This window comes from Callospermophilus lateralis, chromosome 10 (genome assembly GCF_048772815.1).
Source record: "Callospermophilus lateralis isolate mCalLat2 chromosome 10, mCalLat2.hap1, whole genome shotgun sequence".
NCBI lineage: Eukaryota > Metazoa > Chordata > Mammalia > Rodentia > Sciuridae > Callospermophilus > Callospermophilus lateralis.
In genome coordinates, this window is record NC_135314.1 from 55,454,539 (window position 1) to 55,475,011 (window position 20,473).

The 20,473-nt window shown below is 37.9% G+C and overlaps 1 protein-coding gene across 1 annotated transcript in view; it reads left to right on the top strand.

Moving 5' to 3' along the window:
- Hacd2 (3-hydroxyacyl-CoA dehydratase 2) overlaps positions 1-20,473 on the top strand; it is a 92,028-nt gene that overhangs the window by 19,707 nt on the left and 51,848 nt on the right. Inside the window, exon 3 of the mRNA XM_076868032.2 lies at positions 811-829. Within this exon, the coding sequence (XP_076724147.1) occupies positions 811-829 (19 nt within the window). The remainder of the gene's footprint in view (positions 1-810; positions 830-20,473) is intronic.

The window sequence follows — 20,473 nt, forward strand, 5'->3', positions numbered from 1 at the left end:
ACTGCTTGGCTGTTGCCATTGAGATAAGAGTGTAGGCAGCAATCTCACTCAAGGCACTGGTAGTAAAAACAGGGCACAGAGGCTCCAGGTGGATCAGCAGGGCTGGAAACCAGTTGGGCTTGTGGGTGAGGGGAAGGTGAACCTAAAAGACTGGGAGGCAGGTGATCACAAGGTATAGCAGAAATTTAGGAAGAAAAAGATGTGCTTTTCATTGAGTCTGGTCATGTTTGAGCTGCTATTGGTGATGTCCAAGGTAGTTTGGAATATGGACTTGGAGCTTGAAGGCCCAAGGCTAAGTTGGACCAGGAAATACCTCTGCAGTGAGATAATTGAATGAGTCAGGAAGGGGACTGAGGAGGAGCTTTATAGAATAAATGTGTCTGCACTGAAGGGCCTGAGAGGCAAGAGGAACTCACAAAGGCCCTTCATACTGTGTGTTCCACAGTCTGAGACGGTTCTGTTCTGCAGAGTATGGAACATGGGAGAAGGTGTGCTGTAATTGCTATTGTAAATTTATGTATTAGAAAAGGTCCTTGACATCTGATGAACTATGGAGGGAAGATGAAATCTTCCTTAGGATGTTATCTTCCAAAGATACACAAAGTAAAAGTGAATAATCAAAAAACGGAGTAAGAATTTACATTTTGTTAAATAGTCTATAGTAAAATTTAACAATGAAATATTTGTTTTTGAAAATCAGTATTGCTGGCAGGCATGTCTCTTACTGAAAGAACAGTTTATATGAAATAGAACTATAGTATTAATTTTTTTTTTACTAATTCTCTTTTCCCCCCTTTTTCCCCCCTCTAGATTTTACATTGTGCTATAGGTAAGTAAGGAAAATTTCCCCTACTATATACAGTCAATTGTGTCTTTTTAAAAAGTGATAGATGATTCTTTTTGAATATTTGATTCTTATTAAATACTGCAAAAAGGAAATCATTTAATCATGATATATAAAATTGCTCAACTTAGAATGGCTTCTGCTTTCTAAAATCATAAGTATTATTTGAATGTTATCACTGAACACTATTATTTTCCCCAGCTCTTTCTGTCAATCTAAAAGAGTTGTCTTCCATTTTCTTGGTATAAGGGTAATGGAGAAACACTTGCATGTTTATAAAAATGTGGCTTGGGTTCTGATGCTGGGCTGTGTTGAAAAGCCCTCTGCAATCACTTAAATGGCACATTTTCTCCTTATTCTTAAAATGGGAGTGTTGCACATAATTGCCTCCTTCCCAAATGAATATCATATATATGTAAGAGTATAAGGGGTTTGCAGAACAAACCTAAGGGGTTTCTGCTAAAAGCAAATCCAGTATGTTTTCCTTTTTCTTTTTGTTGGGAGGGGAGAATTGTCACATTTTGCCCTTGAACTGGTAGCATAACTTCTAATGTGTGGTAGCTAGACCTGTCTAATTAAAAATCAATTTGGCGGGGGGGGGGGGCTGGGGTTGTGGCTCAGCGGTAGAGTGCTCGCCTCGCACATGCGAGACCTCGGGTTTGATCCTCAGCACTACATACAAAAATAAACAAGTGAAATAAAGGTGTTGTGTTCAACTACAACTAAAAAAAAAAAAATAAATATTAAAAAAAAATCAGTTTGGGTAAGTTAACAGATCACACAGAGCAAGCCCATGGCAGTTGCCATCCATTCCAGGTTGTCTGTCAGAGGAGGGTTTGAAAGTTGATACTCATTTGCAAGTTCCAAAAGTCTGAAAACTTGAGAACTACAGATCTAAACTGTTACGGCCCTGACCAGTTGAACTCACAACTGAAGTGGGCTTCTACTATATTCAGGGCATTGGGCTTGGCACTCAGGTGTTCAGAGGTGAGGAGACTCATAGTTGAGAAAGATATGCAGTTGGAGACAGCAGGCTGTACACTGTGGGTGTGGCAGAGGTCTCTGTGATACCTGGCCCCAGGATTATTAGGATATCATCATTATAAAGAGTTGCACTTTTGCTCTTTCCTACTTACCCAGGGTCTGTTCCTGGAGTTCAGGGACACCTTGAAGGATATGGAGAATTTTTGTATGCACGTGTCTGTCTATTTGGGGTTGGGGGAGATTTTATAGCTTTTGTTAGAGTCTTAGAAGAGTTTTTGGTCCCCCAAATGTTAAGAAATAGTGCTTTATAACCCTTGAAGAATAGATTTTGAAAGGCATTTGGGGCTCATCTGTCACATGTTCTGCTTTTCCAGAAGTTAAGTGACCTGCCCAGGTTCCACAGCTAGTAAGTTGTATGCTGTCGGAGCCAAGTTTGTCTCCAAAGCCTGCCTGGATGATTTTATTTTATGACACATGAGTTTTAGCTTGTGTATAGTCTTACATATGTTTTTTTTTTTTTTAGTCCTTTATCTGCAATTTTTAGATGAGAAATTGTACCCCTTCTTAAGTGTTAAATAAATTTTAAGCATAAGCTAGCGGATTGGGAGATATATTTGGCCAAAGAGAGTTCTGGAACCACTTCAGGCCTTCTCCACATGACTGAACCCTGTATTCCATGCTGCCCATCTCTCTTAACCTTCAGCTGCCTCTGTACAAAGCTCCTTATCACATATTTTCTGAGTATTTTAGCCTTTATGAACTGCCATAACAAAGTACAGACAATCCCCCATTTATAATGGTTCAGTTTATATAAATTTATTACATATATCATATATATATATATATTTAACTATTTTGATGGTACAAAAGTGAAATGCATTTGGTAGAAACTCTACTTTGAATTTTGATCTTTTCCCAGGGCTAGTGATGTGTAGTATAATAGTCATGCCCTGCTAGGCAGTGATAGTGAGCCATAGTTCCCAGTCAGCTGTGCAACCCTAAGGAAGCAACATATACTCTGCAGTGCATTGTGTTGCTAAGCTATGATGTGCAGTGGGTTAGGTGTATTAAATGCATATTTCTGATATTTTCATCTTATGTTCGGTTCATTGGGCCATAACCCCATCATAAGCTGAGGAGCACTTTTCTATAAATAAGGTGACTTATAAGCAACATTAATTTCTCACAGTTCTGGAGAATTCCAAGATCAAGGCACTGGCAGATTCGATGTCTGGCAAGGGTCTATTCCTCATAGATTGTACCTTTTTGTGTCCCTCTCATGGTGCAAGAGGCATACTGGCTTTTGCCAGTTTGTTAACAGTTTTGCTTTCCCCATCAGACTGTAAGCTGCTGGAGGCCAATTCTGTGCAATTTATCCATGCATCCTCAGGGACCCGTGTGGCATCTGACTTGTGGGAGATAGATGCGGAACCCTTATCCTTTTCTCAAAGATTTTGTTTGTCAGTGAGTCTCATCTTTCTCCATTGCCATCTGTCTTTTCCTTCTCAGTGCACAGATTGCTCATGTTGCTCCATCTTAAATGTTTAACCCGGCCTTTGAACCAACATCTTGCTCTTCCTACTACATGATTCGTCTCTGTCCCTTTTACCAGATTTATGGTACTCTTTCTGCTTTACTACTGTCATTTATACCTTACCCCCATGGTTGAGCATTTATCCCTCTGGTCTGATGAATATTACTCTCTGGCTTAAAATCAGCAACAGTTTCTGCCAAATTCCAAGGGCACATTTGGAACTTGCTGGACTTCTCAGCTACACTGGGCCCCATTGAAAATTCCCCTTCTTGAGTTCCTGCTCCTTTAGCTTCCTTAGCACCAAGTCCTGCTGGTTGTCCTTGTCCTCTGTGATTCTGTCTTCCTTGGGTGCCTCTCTTTCTCTCCTTGCCCCTTGGTCATGAGTGTTTCCTGGGTTCTTTTCTGGCTCATTGCTCTTCTGAGTGAGCACACCCACTGCGGGTGATCTCTTCCCTGTTCTCATTCCCAGCCACACTGTACCCTGTCCCCAAACTCAACCCTTGATCTCCTGAATACCCACTACTGTGTGCACACAGGCACCTCCTTCTCAGCATTACCCAGACTCCCTAACTTGCTCTGCTACCTGTCTTCTCTTTGTCAGGGGCACCACCAGCTATAGCCACAGCCATTCAGTCACCTACTGTAGATCTGGAGCTCACCATGGTGCACCCACACACCTACCTTAGCTGTTTTCAGTTCTATTCCATTAATATTTTTCTGAGTGTCTTGGGTTTTCCTCCTTACTCAATACTTCAATATGTCTCGTCCAGACTCTCATATGGGTCTTTCCTGAACTTCTAGGCTTATATATTGATAATGAGCCACCATTGTGGAGTGTTTACTGTGTCCCAGTGCCTTATATTTATCATTTACTTCCCATTTAATGGTTTGCAAGGCCAAAGTTTCATTATCTCTGTTCTCACCATAAATAGGTGAAGTAATGCATATATTAGTAAGCTTGATTTAGCCATTCTACAGTATATACATATTTCAAAATGTATACTGTAGATGTATATTTTTTATTCATCAATTAAAAAATAAGGGAAAAGAAAAACTTCTCAGACCAATAAGCCCTACAGCCAGGAGTTGAATTTATTGCCTTGTGGCTCCAAGTTCTTGTTTCACACTATCCCTATAGACTTTAGTCAAAGGACAGTTCTGAACACACCATACCCCTGCTTCAAACCCTTCACTACATGCATCTAGTAGGAGCTTGGTGAGCACTGCATAATGATCTTAACCAAGTTCTTTTAGATTTCTAAAACTTGTTCTAGAATGTTTTTAGTCCCTTAAAGAATGAATGATAACAATAATAAATAGATTGTTTCCAACATTAGCCTAGAGACAGAGCTTCTTTTTTTTTTAACTCATAAGTTTATTTTTATAATGATGGTTTATTTTCCTGTGGTTCTAAGTATGTACTACAACAACATAGTCTTTTAGAAACTTATTTAGAATCTTGAGATGTTTTTGTTTGCATCTAAAGTAATGAAAAGTATGGATCTCAGTCGGACTTGGTATGATAGTCAGCTTTCTGTGGCTGTGACAGTATATCTGAGATAAGTCATTTCATAAGAAGGAAAGGTTTATTTTGATGCATAGCTTCAGAGGTTTTGGACCATTTCACTTGGCCCTGTTGCTTTAGGCCTGTGACAGCATACTCCATTGTGGGTAGTATGTGGTAGAGCTCTATTCACCATTTATGGCAGCCAGGAAGAGAGAAGAGGCCAGCATCCCCAAATCCCTTCCAAGGTCACACCCCCACCCCGTGTGACCCAAATTCCTTCTAGGCCCCTAGGAGCTCTTTGTCCTTGTAAATGAGTCCCTGTGCCACAATTTTTCAGAGTCGGTTGTTTGTTCTCCATTCATAATGCAGGAACAGGGTTTTTAAAATGCAGGGGTTGCAGCCCTCAACCTAAGATTTGTAGTGCTTCATGTTTACTCAGAATTTTTTCTTTACAAAATGAGAATTAAAAAAAAAAAAACACCAAAAACCAGAAGCACCAGAACCCACTCTATGATATGATTTTTACAAGCCTGCAAACAATAGCTTCGGTTTCTTTATGCAGTGACGTTTGTATTGAGTTACTTTTTTTTCTCTGTCTCCAAGATGAGATATGGGGTGGTTCCTAGCTAACTGCCTAGAAGTCATCTCTGTCCCCTCTTTGTTGAGAGTGGAAGTTAAGGAGAGACACTGGAAATGAAGTTACCCTTGGTAGGGCATGACATCAACTTCATGTTGGAAGTTACCTTGTCAGTGTACATAACTTTGGAAGTTTTCTTTTGATTGATAACTGTGGAGCAGCTATTTGAATAGGAGCTGTCATAGTCCAGAGGGTAGTGTGTCGAATGTTGAGTGTTAGTACTTTGATTTCATTGACAGAGATAAGAGAACTTGGACCTAGATACCTTGGATTTGTGGTTTCAAATATTTGCTGTACGTGCCAGCTCGTACTTCCCAAACTGATTGCACCTTTTATTAAAAATTTTAAGTGAATTTCAAAAAATTCTCAAGCGCTTTAATATTAGTGGTAGGATATTGCTCCAAGCTGATTTTATTTGGTAATCAACAGGGTCAGGGAGGAACCAGAGCTAATGCACAGAGACCCCATCTGCTGTGGTTGAAGAGATCTCCCCCCTCCCAAGTTGGAGCAAACTATTTGTAGCTAACTAAATCTTTACTCTCTTGAACTGCAGCTCTGTACCCCCATCCCCATTTTGAGAGTTGAGCATTCATTAGTCATTAATAATGCAGTATAGTTAAAACCAGATATAACTCTCTGTGTTACAGTGCTGGAAGGAGACTATTATAGTGGAGGGAAGAAACAGATTCCTTCAACGTTCTCTCACTCCGAATTCTGATTTCACACTTGTACCCAGCCTTCAGGGTACAACTGGGTATAAACCAAAACTGCTTTCTCTGTTTTCTTTTTGCAGTACTAGGGATTGAACCCCAGGGGTGCTGTACCACTGAGCTATATTCCCATCCCTTTTTTTTTTTTTTTTTAATCTTTATTTATTTTGATGTGGTGTTGAGGATTGAACCCAGTACCTCACGCATGCCAGACTGGTGCTCTACCATTGAGCTGCAGCCCCATCCCTCACACTCCCACCCCCACCCCCAGCCAGCAACCCTTTTTTAAAAATTTTCTTTTGTGAGAGAATCTGCTGGCCTCAAACTTGGGATCCTCCTTCCTCAGCCTCCCAAGTAGCTGGGATTATAGACTCAAAACTGCTCTCTTTGGTTCTACTTAGCTTAATTGACATTTTAAAAATGAATTTTACTAAATAGTAAGGAAGAAGAACAAGGGAATAAGCATCTAAAATACAACAGAATAAACATTGCTGTTTTCCCAGAGAACGAGTTGCTGATCCTGAGGCCTGACTCCCTCTTAGATACTGGGTGCTGGCATGGCCTTCATGTTCCTTGCTGCTTCTCTTTAAGTCTTATTTTTGGCAGGACACCTCCCCACCCACCCTTTCCCAAGCCCATTTCCATCCTTCTCACAAATGTGAATAAGAACATTTCTTACTCAGATTCAAACATTCTTTCTGCCTGGAGGTGTGTTTAGTGGTGGTGATAGCAGGGGAAGGGGTGGTAATGGGCACAGCACGCCTTGCCCAGCAGGAGAGCCTCTTCCGTAGCATAGAGGCTTCTAAAGCTCAGTCTTGGAGAGTTGCCTGGGTACAGTGGGAAGTAGGAGGCCTAGGAGGTTGCCAAAGCCAATCTTCCCCTCTTTTGCAATTTTGCCTTCGCCATTATTCAAGTACGTAGTTTTCCTGTATCCTGATCCCAAAACTGTACCAAACCTATACTGACAGGGCCAGGCACAGTTGTATCTTAATTCCAGCTCCTAGGGAGGCTGAGGCAGGAGGTTCTCAGGTTCAGCCTGGGCAAATTAGCGTAACCCTAAAAACAAAAAACCATACTGATCATATTCAAATCTTAATTTTTCATAACTCATTTAAACCCTTCAAACCTACTTGACTTAGCTTGCATCTGCCTTGTCTCTCATGGTGTTGCCTTCTGATCCATTTTTTACCCAAACAGGAAGAGAGGAGAGAGGAAAGATAGTGTTGGCACCAGCATCTTCTGCTCCTGATACACAAAGCTTCATCCTCTGTTCTCTGAATAAACCACTTTTTCACACCTCTGTAATTTTGTACATACAGTTTCCTCTGCTGGGAACGCCCAGCCCTGCTGGTTGTTCTGTGCTCTGTGTGAATGTACTGAGATGCCGAGAAGGCAGAGAGAAGTAGAGCATGCTCATTAGACTCCAGAGCACCTGCACAGGGAGAGTGGAGGCTTACCTGGGGCTTGTAAACACTGCCTGGCACCTAGCAAGCCCTCAGTAAGTAGTACTCAAGTCCTGGGCCATGAAGGGAGCCCAGGAAATTTCCTCCTTACTGTCCTCATAGGAATAATCAGGGGTTTAGTGTCAATGGAAGCATGTTTTTAAGATATTTAAAATTTCATCTTTATAAGATAATTAGTGTGCTATCCTCCAGAGACCAAGCTTAGTCAAACGTATTGGAAGCATTCCTAGTTGTGTTACAAGTCAGGCAATTTCCCTCTGGGTCTAGTCTTCATATCTGAAAAATTAGGGTGTTAGACTAGATACTTGATCTGTAACATTCCTTATGGCTGGATGGTATGAAATTCTTTGAAACAGTAACTATGTCACTTTGGAGACCACTGATCTGAGTGGTGATGGGAAAGGCCAGAATGTTAGATGTTTGAGGGGATCTATGTGAGTGTTAGGGAGTGCCAGTACAGTCACTTTATTGTCATTTTTCTCCCTTCATAAATTTTGAAAGTCTTACCAGAAAGCAGAATTGTAATACAACACCAGTTTTCTGTAATGTTCATTTGCCTTAGTTGTCACTAGATGGCACTCTTGTATTAGGAAGACTATTTTTCTCCGAAGTCACAGGACTTCTGGGGGCCTTCTAATAAAAACAGATATAACAAACCAATGGCAGGAATCAAGGAATGATCAACTTAGCTAGAGAACAGAAAAAATTTTTTCTGTCGCTGTCCTTTGACTTGGTCATTAACATTTGAAGTATTAAAAATCTGGATCTTTCCATATTGCCCTGAAGGAGATTATATTTCCTAATTATAAGATATAACGTTATTAAAATTTAAAAGAGCTGTTTGCTTCATGAAAAGAATGTTGTGTTTCAGAAGTTCTCTGCCGAGATGGTTTCTACTTTTATTTTTAGCTTCAAAATCAAGGTTAGTCTAACAAAATTAGAAACACCCTCTAGAGACCGAGATGACTAAATTCTGTTAAATCACACAGTGAAAGTGTAAATCGTCTTTTAGACAAAGGATGGTCTGACTCATGATTCTGTGTCAGGAGTTGAATGGCTAAATAATATATTAATAAAGAGACCAAGTAGCATCTGTTATTTTAATTTTTATTTCTCTAGTGATGAGTGGTGTAGTGTATATTTTCATACTTTTATTTATTTTTTAATATGGAGACAAGGTCTTGCTGTATTGCCTAGGCTGGCTTCTAACTCCTACGTTCAAGTGATCTACCTGCTTCAACCTCCGAAGTGCTGTGATTACAATCATATGCCTTCCATTTTTTAATTGTGGTGTTTTTCCTATTGAAATTTAAGAATTGTTTCCATATTTTAGCTACAAATCCTTTCAGATATATACTTAGCAAATATTTTCTCCCAGTCTATAGCTTGTCTTTTCATTTTCTTAATAGTGTCTTTTACAAGTTTTTAATTTTAATAAAGTATTTCATAACCATTTTTAGCTTTCATGAGTCATGGTTTTGGTGTTGTATCTAAAAACATGTTGCCAAACCCAAGGTCACATAGATTTTTCTCCTGTTTTCAACTGGAGGTTTCATAGTTTTCCATTTTACAGATAGGTCTGTGGAGTCAGTTTTTGTGAACAGGTCTGTGTCTGGGTTCATTTCTTTTCATATGGACATCTGTTGTCCCAGTTTCATTTCTTTGGAAAAGAATATTCTTTCTCCATTGAATTGCCTTTTGTTCTTTTTTCAGAGGACTGTTGGCTATGGATCTGTTTCTGTGCCATGGAAGATCAAAAGTGAATGATCAGTTGTGTGAATTTATATCTGAGTTCTCTGTATGTCTATTAATTTTGATAATACCAGAAGATTGCCTTGATTATAAGTCTCGAAATGTGGTAGTATATAGTCCTCTATCTTTTTTCTTTTTCTTTTTAAAAATTTTTTTTTCTCAGTATTGTACAAGTCCTTTGCCTTTTGTATAAATCAGTTTGTCAACATCTACAAAATAGCTTCCTGATACTTTGTTTGGGATCGTGTTGAATCTATAGATCAAGTTGGAAAGAATTGATGTCTTAAAAATAGTGAGCCTTATAATCCAAGTGCATGGAATAGCTCTTCATTTATCTAGACTTTTTAAAGTTTCTTTTATCATTGTTTTGCTGATTCCTACATACAAATCCCATACCTGTTTGTTGGATTTATACTTCAGAATTTTTATTTGGTATTATAATAAATGGTGTCATTGCTTTTTACTTTCAAAATTCAGTCACTTATTGCTCACATATTGAAAGCAATAGACTTTAAAAAAAATTTTTTTAGTTGTTTATTTTATTTATTTATATGTAGTGCTGAGAATCAAACCCAGTGTCTCACACATGCCAGGCAAGTGTGCTACTGCTGAGCCACAGCCCCAGCCTGAAAAACAATAGACTTTTTATATCCTGAGGCCTTCTATACTTGCTTATATTTCCAGGATTTTTTTGTGTAGGGCCTTTGGGATTTGGCATACAGACAATTGTGTCATCTTTGAACAAAGACAGCTTTATTTCTTTCTTTGCTATCTGTATGCCTTTTATTTCTTTTTCTTGTCTTATTGCACTAGCTACAACTTCCAGTATGACATTATTCATTATGTTTTTACTCATGATGATTAAACTATTCTTAGTCAGTTTTTCTCCTACCCAAGTTTGAAGGCATGTACATTTCCTACTTTACTTTTACTATCAAGATATGAAATTCAATATATATCTCCTTAAAAAAAAAAAGAATGCCTCTACCCTTACTTATTTTTTGTCCATTTGTCCTGCCTTGCATTGAGAGTGACGATGTTAAAAATCCCTTATTATTAATGTTTCTATTCTAGCGTCTTCTGTAGCATTTCCTTTAAAAAGAATGTCTCTACCTTTACTTATTTTTTGTCCATTTGTCCTGCCTTGCACTGAGAGTGTCAATGTTAAAAATCCCTAATTATTAATGTTTCTAATTATTCTAGCATCTTTTGTAGCATTTCCTTTAGCAAAAATGGTTACTATGTTATTTTGTGCATAGGTGTTTTTAACTGTTATAACTTGATTTGTAAACTGTGGCTTTGTGGTGAAAAAAGGTTGTCTTTTACAGGTTTAATGCTTTTTGTCTTGATTCTACTTTGTCAGATATTAGGATCATGATTGTTTCTATTTGCCTGATACACCTTTGTACATTCTTTTACTTGTCTTCCTTTTGAGTCAATTCTGTATTAACGTAGAGGTGAGCCTTATTTTGTGATCCAATTTGAAAATTACTGTTTTAATAAGTGAGTTACGTCCATATGTAGTTATTGATGTGACAAATGTTTGTCTTACTCTGCCATGCTTGTGTTATATTTTCCACTTATACTGTTATATTTGCTGTGTTTACCTACCTGATGTATTTTTTTTATTTATTCAGATATTTAGAAATTTTTCTTTTTGATTGTCATATTGGTTACCATTATATTTATACCCTTTTTAATGCCCTAGACCTCTCTTTTCTTATTTAATATTTTACTATCTAGCTGTCAATTTTTAAAGCAATCTTCTGATACCCATCTATACCCTCAACAGTGAAACTATCTTAAGTCCACACTTCAATAAAGTCCACGCTATATTCAGTATTCAATGTCAGGTTTTTGCCCTAGTTTACTATCACCTTTTAGTTGGATGAAATTCATCATCTCGTTGTAAAGCATCAGAGATTTCATCCTATTTACAAGGTAGTTAAGTTAGTTTGTTACTATATCATGGATTCTGGCAGAAGACATGAGACTCTTGGGTCAGAGACAAAGGATTTTGTTATTCATGACAAAAGCAGTAGGTGGAGTTCCCTCTTCATTTGCATTAGTTTTTCATATCCCACACATGTGGTGGAGATGGCACAGATGGGTCCATATGAATATCTGAACATGCAGTGTTTTGTTTTATAGAAGACAAATGCAGAACTTGGAGAATCTACTGCTTTTATAGTAAGTGAAAGTTCTTTGCTCAAGGGAAGATGCTACCTTATCCTTCAAAATTACTTCCTTAAAACAACCCTAGGAAATGACCTGGGCAGAGAGCTGTCAGGTCTTTGGCATACCTTGGCATACCTGTCAGGAATATTCAGGAATGCCCAGGACCCATAGCAGATTGCCCCTCCCAAAAAGATCCCAAGAAGGACTTATAAGCATAGCTTGTAGACGTAGTATTCTCTGAGTTCATACTTAAGACTTTTTCTGTAGCCTTGATATTTGAAGGACCAATTTGTTAGCTAGAAAATTCTTGGTTCATACTTTGTTCCCTTGAATTTCTTGAAAATGCTGCACCATTATTGCCTTGCTTTTATGTTTCTCTTAGGAAGTCTGATTATCTTGTGCCAATCTAATTATCTTGTGCTTTTGAGATATTTGGACTTTTTTCCTGAAAACCATGATAATTTTTATGTGTGTATATGCATGAATACATACATTAGGTCTAATAGTTTTAGTGGGCTATGCCTCCGAATTGACAAGACAGTTTTCCCAGACATTCAGTAGGGAAGTGCTTTTGGATTATAGTTTTACATTTTAGTTCTTTTCATTATTCTGGCTTTTTTCTTTTTGAGGGACTACAAATATACTTATAGTGGCTTGTTTTTCCCTGTCTTCTCTTTCAACTCCTTTCTTTCAGATCCCTTTTACTTCTTTATTTGTCCTTTTTCATTTTCTTGGTTATTTTGCTCCCATTCTTCAGTGTTCTTCATTAAATTTTCATTTGAATCTGTTCTTTGGGCACCTTGAAATTTAGACTATATTTCAGATATAGTTTTTTAATTTTCTTACATTTCTTTTTTTAAATTTCACTTCTGCCTGATTTTTTGTCCATTTCTAGTCTCAGTGCTTAGACTTCAGAATAAAAGTATTTTTTAATATCCCAAATGCCTATTTAAGGATATTTAATTCCATTTGAATTATTGTGCTTATTTTCTTTGTGGTTGTTTTTTAGAAGGCATTTTTATTAGCTGAAACGTTTGGGTCCCTTTTTTTCTGTTTTCTTCTGATAATAGTTTTGTATGATTATAAATGCTTTCATCTGTATATTTTGTGGACAGAGTTGGAAGTTTGAATTTATTTACTCGCGTACTAGTTTGAAAACATTCTCACTTGTAAATGTGCTGGAGAGTGGTCCCTATGGATGGGTTTTTGTTTGAAGAGGTCAGTAAAGGAGATTTAAGTCCCTTTTAACTCTTCTTTATCTCATTCCTCTGTTACCATTCAGTCACTAGAGGGCACCCCTTCCTTTTTTTTTACCCTTTTCTTCTCTAGTAGCAAGTTTGTTTTTTCCAGATTGCTGCCCCAGGTCCTGCAGATTGAGTCTCTTCCTTGTACTTGGTGCACTGGCTGAAAGGGTGCAGTTTCAGTGTTTTTGTACTTAAGTGTAGACTGTCAACATCAGGGATGACTTAAGCCAAATATAGCCTGTTGCTCTGCTCTTCTCTCCTCTGTGCCGTTTTTCCAAATTCTCTTTGCACAAAATTCTGCAGTGGGTCCTTAAGAGATAGCTGTACTAGAATTTTGGTGTTTTTTTTTTTTTTTTTAAACTTACAAATGATTAAAGCTCATAGTAGTCTATGTCTTAATTGTGCTAAGGGTATGTGTTTTGTGTGAGGGTTTTTTTTTTTTTTTTTGCTGGTGGGGGTTTGTTACTAGGGATTGAACTCAGGGGCACTCAACCACCGAGCCACATCTCCAGTCCTATTTTTTAAAATTTTTATTAGTTATTGATGGACCTTTATTCATTTATTTGTTTATATGTGGTGCTGAGAATTGAACTCAGTGCCTCACACATGCTAAGCATGCACGCTACCACTGAGCCACAACCCCAGCCCCCCAATCCTATTTTTTATATTTTATTTAGAGACAGGGTCTCACTGAGTTGCTTAGTGTCTTGTTTTTGCTGAGGCTGGCTTTGAACTTGCGATCTTCCTGCCTCAGCCTCCCGAGCGGCTGGGATTACAGGTGTGTGTCAGCATGCCTGGCTTGTGTGGGTTTTATTTGTTATTGTTGATCTCTTAGATTTTTGGAAGATTTATAGTATTCAGTTGTTTAGTTATATTAGGATTTTTTTTTTTCTCCAACGTGTGTTGTATTTGTTGACTATATGTAAGTAGGGTTTTGTTTTCTTTTGTGGTGCTGGAGATCAAATCCAGGTCCTTGCACAATGTAGGTGGTTTCAAATTGTATAGGTTATAATTATACCTGTAGTTATAGCCTTGTACATTTGTTATTAGTTCTTTGGGTAAATTCCTAGGAATAGGTCAAAGATAATTTCATTTAAAAAAATTTTTTTAGTTGTATTTGGACATAATACCTTTATTTTATTTATTTTTTATGTGGTGCTGAGGATCGAACCCAGGTCCTTGCATATGCAAGGCGAGCACTCTGTCTCTGAGCCACAACCCCAGCCCCTGGTAATCTCATTTTGAGACTTGTATTTGTACCAACCTCCCAGTTGCCATCCAGAAAACTCTAAGTATATATTGAGTTTGTATTGGTGGTAGGCCCTGCATGACAAAGTTTGAGGATACAAAACTCATCCATGCTTGGGTGTGCTCTGGAGCCCAGGAGACAGATGAGAAGCAGAGAAATAATGGGCAAGCGTTATGCCCAGGTTAACTTTAAAGAGGTGCAGTAGAGGGGCACACAAAAGAGGCCACAGTGTTTTCTGAGCACTTTTCTGTTGTGAACAGACTCTCTTCTGTCTTTATAAAATACTCCCTCAACTTTCTTACCTTAATGGAAACATGACTCTCCTTGAGGATAGCACTTCCCTTGCTGCCCCTCAAGGTGAAGCCATTTGCTTTTCCACCTCCCATTCTCTGTCCCAGCTTGTCCTGTGTCCTAGGCCAACTGCACCTTTGCTGAGATTCTTTTCCTTGGGTCTCTCACATATTGATATTTCCTGGCTTTGGGTTCTTGACCTAATTTTTCTTTCTCATACAATCTCCCTGTGTAATCTCACCATTTCTTCTGGGGTTCAGTGACTTCCACATATTCACTCTGGGCCACACCCTCCTCCTGAGTTTCTGTCCTAGCTGCCCATCTGGACATCTCTTCTTGGTACTCTGCAGACAACTCACATTCCACATGTACAGAACCTCCCTCATCATTTTACCCTAGACCTTTCCTCTATTCTTGAGACCTATTAGTGGCAATACCAGGTTAGTGGCATTACCTGGTTCCCAATCAGAAAGTCCTGGGGGGTCAGCCTTTGTTTTTATTTTTTACCATTTGCCCTCTGCTGTTATCTCTGCCTCTTTTCTTTTAGAGAACATTATTTTTCTGCCTCTCCATGCTTATTATTTATTTATTTATTTATTTATTTATTTAAAAAAATCTTCTTGGCCCTTACATTCTACCCTAAAAATCTCTCTACCCCTTTCTTTTTTGCTTTTTTTTTTCTTCCTCTATCTATCTATCTATCTATCTATATATATATATATATATATATTTTTTTTTTTTTTTTTTTGCCTCTTTATTTTTGCACATTATCTCCATTTCTCCTTTTCTACTTGCTTCCCCAGCTAGCCCCTCTGCATTGCCTGGTCTGACTATATCCTGACCTCACTTCTCAGGCACTAGTCTGCTGCTCTTCCTTTAGACAGCTTGAGTTTAGATGGGACAACTTGAGGCTGTCCATTTCTGAAGCCTACGGCAGGGGAGGATGCGTGGGTAGGCAAAGTATCAAATACTTCTAGATTAGAAACCAAAGCACTGTTTTCTCCACTTTCCTTCTATACCACTAGATAGGTCAATATTTGTCTTCTGAGCACACATGGGTAGTCAGACGATAGCTCTGTTGTGCCTTGAAGACCACGCTTACAACTTTGGGGCAGAAAACACCCCTAGACAGCCTCCAACCTGATAAAAGATACTGAATGATTAAGAACTAAAGCTTTAAAGGAACGTCAGTGAACAGCAGTTAATCTTGGTGTTTTGATGGTGGTTCTTCTTCACAGCCTTCTTGAGACTTGGTTCATCTTTAGCTTTTATCACAGTTGTAGTCTTGAGAAGCATGACTAATAATTCCAGGAGGCAGTTGAGTTGAATAAAGTGTTTTGAATTCCTAAATTGTTCTGTTAATGACAGCTGCTCAGAAAGGAATCAAGGGTCTATAAATAATGGCAGATTAGCACCTTGAATAGACTGTTGGGAATCAAATAGACAGCTCGTTCTTATAGATTTTTTGGAAGTAGAATATATTGCTCCTTTATTGATTTAGAAGAAAAAGGAAGAAAAGAAAGGGTATGTGACAATTTAAATCAGGAATAATCTTTCAACTTTTATATAGTCTGTTTATTATTTGGTGCCCTTTCAGGGCCCTTACCCAAGGTCATAAGCATGTATTCTACTGCCGAGCTAAACTCCCAAACCCTGTTTTTGAAAAGAAAGTAGGGTAGAATTTCAGAAATTAATTAGTTTAATTCATTATGCTTGTGAGGGGATATAAAGGATATGTTGTTCTACCCTCTATAGTGATCAGACTGGTTATTACTTCCACAGAATGAACAGATACACAAAATCACTAATTATACAATTGGTAGCTTACCAAAATATGGTTTGATATCGGAAATACGATTCTGATGAAAGGTTCTGTAGTAAATTTTGTGTTGTTGTTATTGTTGTTGTTTTCTGTTGATAAATTAAAAATAATCCCAAAATTGAGTCACTTAGAACAACACTGTGTTCCTGTGTGTGCTGTCTGTCAGGACTTCAGGGGCAGCTTAGTTGGATAGTTATGGCTCAGTCTCCCGCACAGTTACAGTCAAAATATTGTCCCCAGCTGCAATCATCTGAAGATTGGACTGAAACTGGAGGGTGCCTGGTGGCAGGTCTTGCTTTCTCACTAGGGCCTTCCATACGGGGCTGCTAGAATGTCTTCCATTACATGGCAGCTGGCTTCCCCCAGAGTGAGTGCAAGGGGAAGCCACAGTACCTTTTATAACCTAGTCTTTAAAGTCATATACCATTGTTTCTCCTTTTTTCTTTGTTAGAAGCAAGTTCCCAAGTGTACACCACACTCAAGGGGAAGAGAATTGGCTCTGCTTCTTGAAGGGAGGAATAATAACAAAGAATTTGTTTAATGGCACTGCAACCTTGGTTGTCTGGTTGTTTCTTTCCTGGGGTTGAAGGTATTATAGCTTAGTAGTGAAGAATTTGGGCTCTGAAGCCAGGCTTCTGGGTTTGATTCTAATTCTACCACTGACTCACTGTGATTCAGTAAGTACAATGAGGAAAATAACAGCATCTACCTCATTGGACTGTGTGACAAGCAACTTAGTTAATATGGATGTAGCAGCAGGCCTGATGCATGGTATTGTGATTTGGATATGAGCTCTCTCCCAAAAGCTCCTATATTAATTCAGGAATGTGAAATAATTGGATTGCAGAAGTTGTGGCTAATCATTCTATCCTAGTTTGAGTCACTAGGTGGTAACTAGGCAGGTAGGCATGGCTGGAGGAGGTGGGTCACTTGGGGCGTGCCCTGGAAGTTTTCATCTTTCCTACAGCCCCTTTCCCCTTCCTCTGTCTCTCTGCTTCTTGATCCTGCCATGAGCTGAGCAGCTTTCCTCCTCTGGACCCTTCCCCAGTGATGTGGTGTCTCACCTTAGACTCAGAGAAATGGAGTCAGCCATCTCTGGACTGAGACATTAAACTCTGAATGCCATGTGAACATTTTTTCCTCTAAGTTGTTCTTGTGGAATATTTTGGTCACAATGATACAAAAGCTGACTAAAACACATAGAATGCCCTGACTAAATATTAGCTTTTATTGTAGTTTGAGCAACAGTATCACCTAATTTTCCCCCTTTATCTAATGCTAAAAGTAACCTAAAATAATGCTAATACAGTATTTCTAATACCTAATACAGTATTCCTAATACCTATTTCTGGTTATCTTGAGATTCCTTTAGGAATAATACATGGATACATGGCAAGAGCCAAGTGAGTGGATGACTGTAAGTGCAGATCCCATCCCCACCTCCCCGGTAGTGGGGTAGCAAGTAAAGGCTTATAGCTTCAGGTTGGCACACTTTAAGCAAAGTGCCTCCCTTTCTCCTCTGAAGCTGACCTGGAAAGGGCCTGCTGCTACACTGTACGGAAAATGAATCTGGGACCTGTGATCTATGTTCAGTGTTCTTAAGGTTCATTGACATATTCAGTCCATGGATGTTTATTAAATGTCTTTGGAGTTCAAAGCAAAAGGATTCTTTACAGTACTTTACTTGCTACGAAGACTCATGTGAAATACATGCTCCCTAGCTCTCTGGAGGTTACCTCCTTTCTTTACATTTTCCGTCTTGGATCTGTGGCTGATTTACCTGGATGGTTAGAGTATAGTGCTTGTGGGTTGAATTTTTTTTTTTCTTAAAATAATCTGGGTCGGGGGAGTAATTGCAGTTTCATCACTTTTAAAGAAAAATGATCTATTAAAGGGCAACTAACTATTTATAGTAAATACTTTGACTGAATGCTGAATTTATATCTGGTATTAAATCTGATAGATCTTGGACCTGGTGTTGAGTTTGTCACATTCTTGAACTCCAGAATGATGCTCATGAATACCACATGTCAAATTATAAAAAGAAGCAGATTTTTAAAAATTTTTGGACATAAAATAGTAAATTTTTTTTAGATATGAACTTTGTTTTTATATATGATTCAGAAAATTATTCACCAGAAAAAAATATTATACCAAATTTCACCATCATATTTCTTAAGGATAATAGTTTCCATGGCTAGAAAGTATCATTGAAATGAAATAGCTCTGAAAATGTTACCTAGTCTTGCACTCTGATATGCTTAGTTTGACCTGTTAAGTCCAGCCAAATTTCCTTAAGATTTTGGGTTCCTTTTCTCAACTATAAAAGAATGAGGAGGATTGCATTGTTACACAACTCAGAACTTTGACTACAATGGCTTTAAACAAATAAGGATTTATTTTTCCCAGATTACAAGAAATTTGTCTTCCTGAGCTACCATCCTTAGTATCTGACTTCTATCTTTATGCTTGTGGTCCCACAGCTATAAGACATGATAATTTATATGGTGCTCATACTCCAGGCAGAAAGTGGCTATACAGTCGAAACTTTCTGGAAACTCCATTTATTTCTCATTGGTCAGAACTATACCACATGGCTTCCTTGAGCTGCTGGGGATCCCAAGGAAGTTAGCTAGCATTTTTATCAGGGAGTACTTATTTGCCACCCCAGATAAGATCAGTATTTTGTTAGTGAGGAAGGGAGGGCAATAGCATAGTGGGTAAGCAAGCAACTAGAATTGTGTGCCGCAGTTTTGGATGGTTGCTAAAGCCCTGAGTGAGTGGAGCAATCCACAAGTCCTTCCACCTGGCAGGAGAATAGAGTGATATTTTAATACTTGGTGTGAATAATTAATTTGCTTTATATTTTTAATGGGAGTTAGGAAGCAAAAACAGATTGGTTCATCCATAGGTAATATACATAGTCATAAATCTCAGCAGTGACCTTGTCTATGATCTTGTTTTCCTCCTAACATAATTTGCTGAAGTATAAGGGGTACTTGAATAAATAAATCTTCCAAAAGCTGTTTTCAGTTCAGATTACTGCTTATATATGGGTTTTGTTTTTTGTGTTTTTGGTTGTTTGGTTTTTTTGGTTGTTTGTTTTACTAAAATGATTATATATCAGTTGTTTGTGAAAACAGTTACACATTGTTTTGATGGAAATTGTTCCCATTGTGATTTTTAACAATTTGTAATATGGTAGCCGTTAAATCAAGTTTGGGTTTATTGTTGTTGTTGTTGTTTGTTTTTAATAAAAAGGTTTTATTCCTAATATAAAAGTAGCACATACGCATTGTAAAAAAAATCAGCTAATTCTAAAGACATAAAGAGCAAGGTAAAAATCACCTTGATCCCATTATCCAGAAATAATTATTGTATCATCTTTTTATATATATATATATATATATATATATATATATATATATATATATATAAAATTATTTGTATTTTAGAATAATTTTAAGGAAATATTTATAAACATAGTTCAATATGAATAAGTATATTATCTGAGCTATAACTTAACATAAAAATTTGGAAAATTTTGGATAAGTAATTTCATTGCAATGTTTAAAAAATAAATACAAACCAGGTACAGTGGCACACACCTGTAATCCTAGCTACTCAAGAGGCTGAAGTAGGAGAATCACAAATTTGAGACCAGGCTGGACAACTTTGAGGCAGGAGGATCACAAAATTGAGGATAGCCTGGACAACACTGTCTCAAAATTAAAGTTAAAAAAATTTTTTTTTTGAAGATTTGGGCAAGTAGCTCAGTGATAAAAGCACCTCTGAGTTTAATCCCCAGAACTGACCCCCAAAGTAAACAAGTTGATATTTGATTTTCATTATTAATAGCTGAAAAATTTTAAAGTAGCATTCCTAAAATAGTTTGGCATTAATTTTTTCTTACTGGTTTTGTCTTGTAACAAGAAATATAAACTTCTGCTCTGGACTTAGGATTTCCTTTTTCCTTCCTGAGGCCATTTATTTACTTTTGGAGGAATCACAAATGAAATATTATCTGAATAATAGCAGATGATTGATGTGAAAATGCATTTTTTTGCAATGACCATTTAAAGTTCTGTGTGGGTTGGGTCTTTTTGTACCTGAACACTCATTTGCCTATCGTTTTCAAGCTGCAGATATATTCCACCTCTCCAGTTAAAATTAGCCAAGGAATTGTTAGGTTCAGGTTATAATTGCTCTTTCTCTTCCCTTCACTTTCCCAGCCTCTGCAGTACTTTGACAAGCTTCA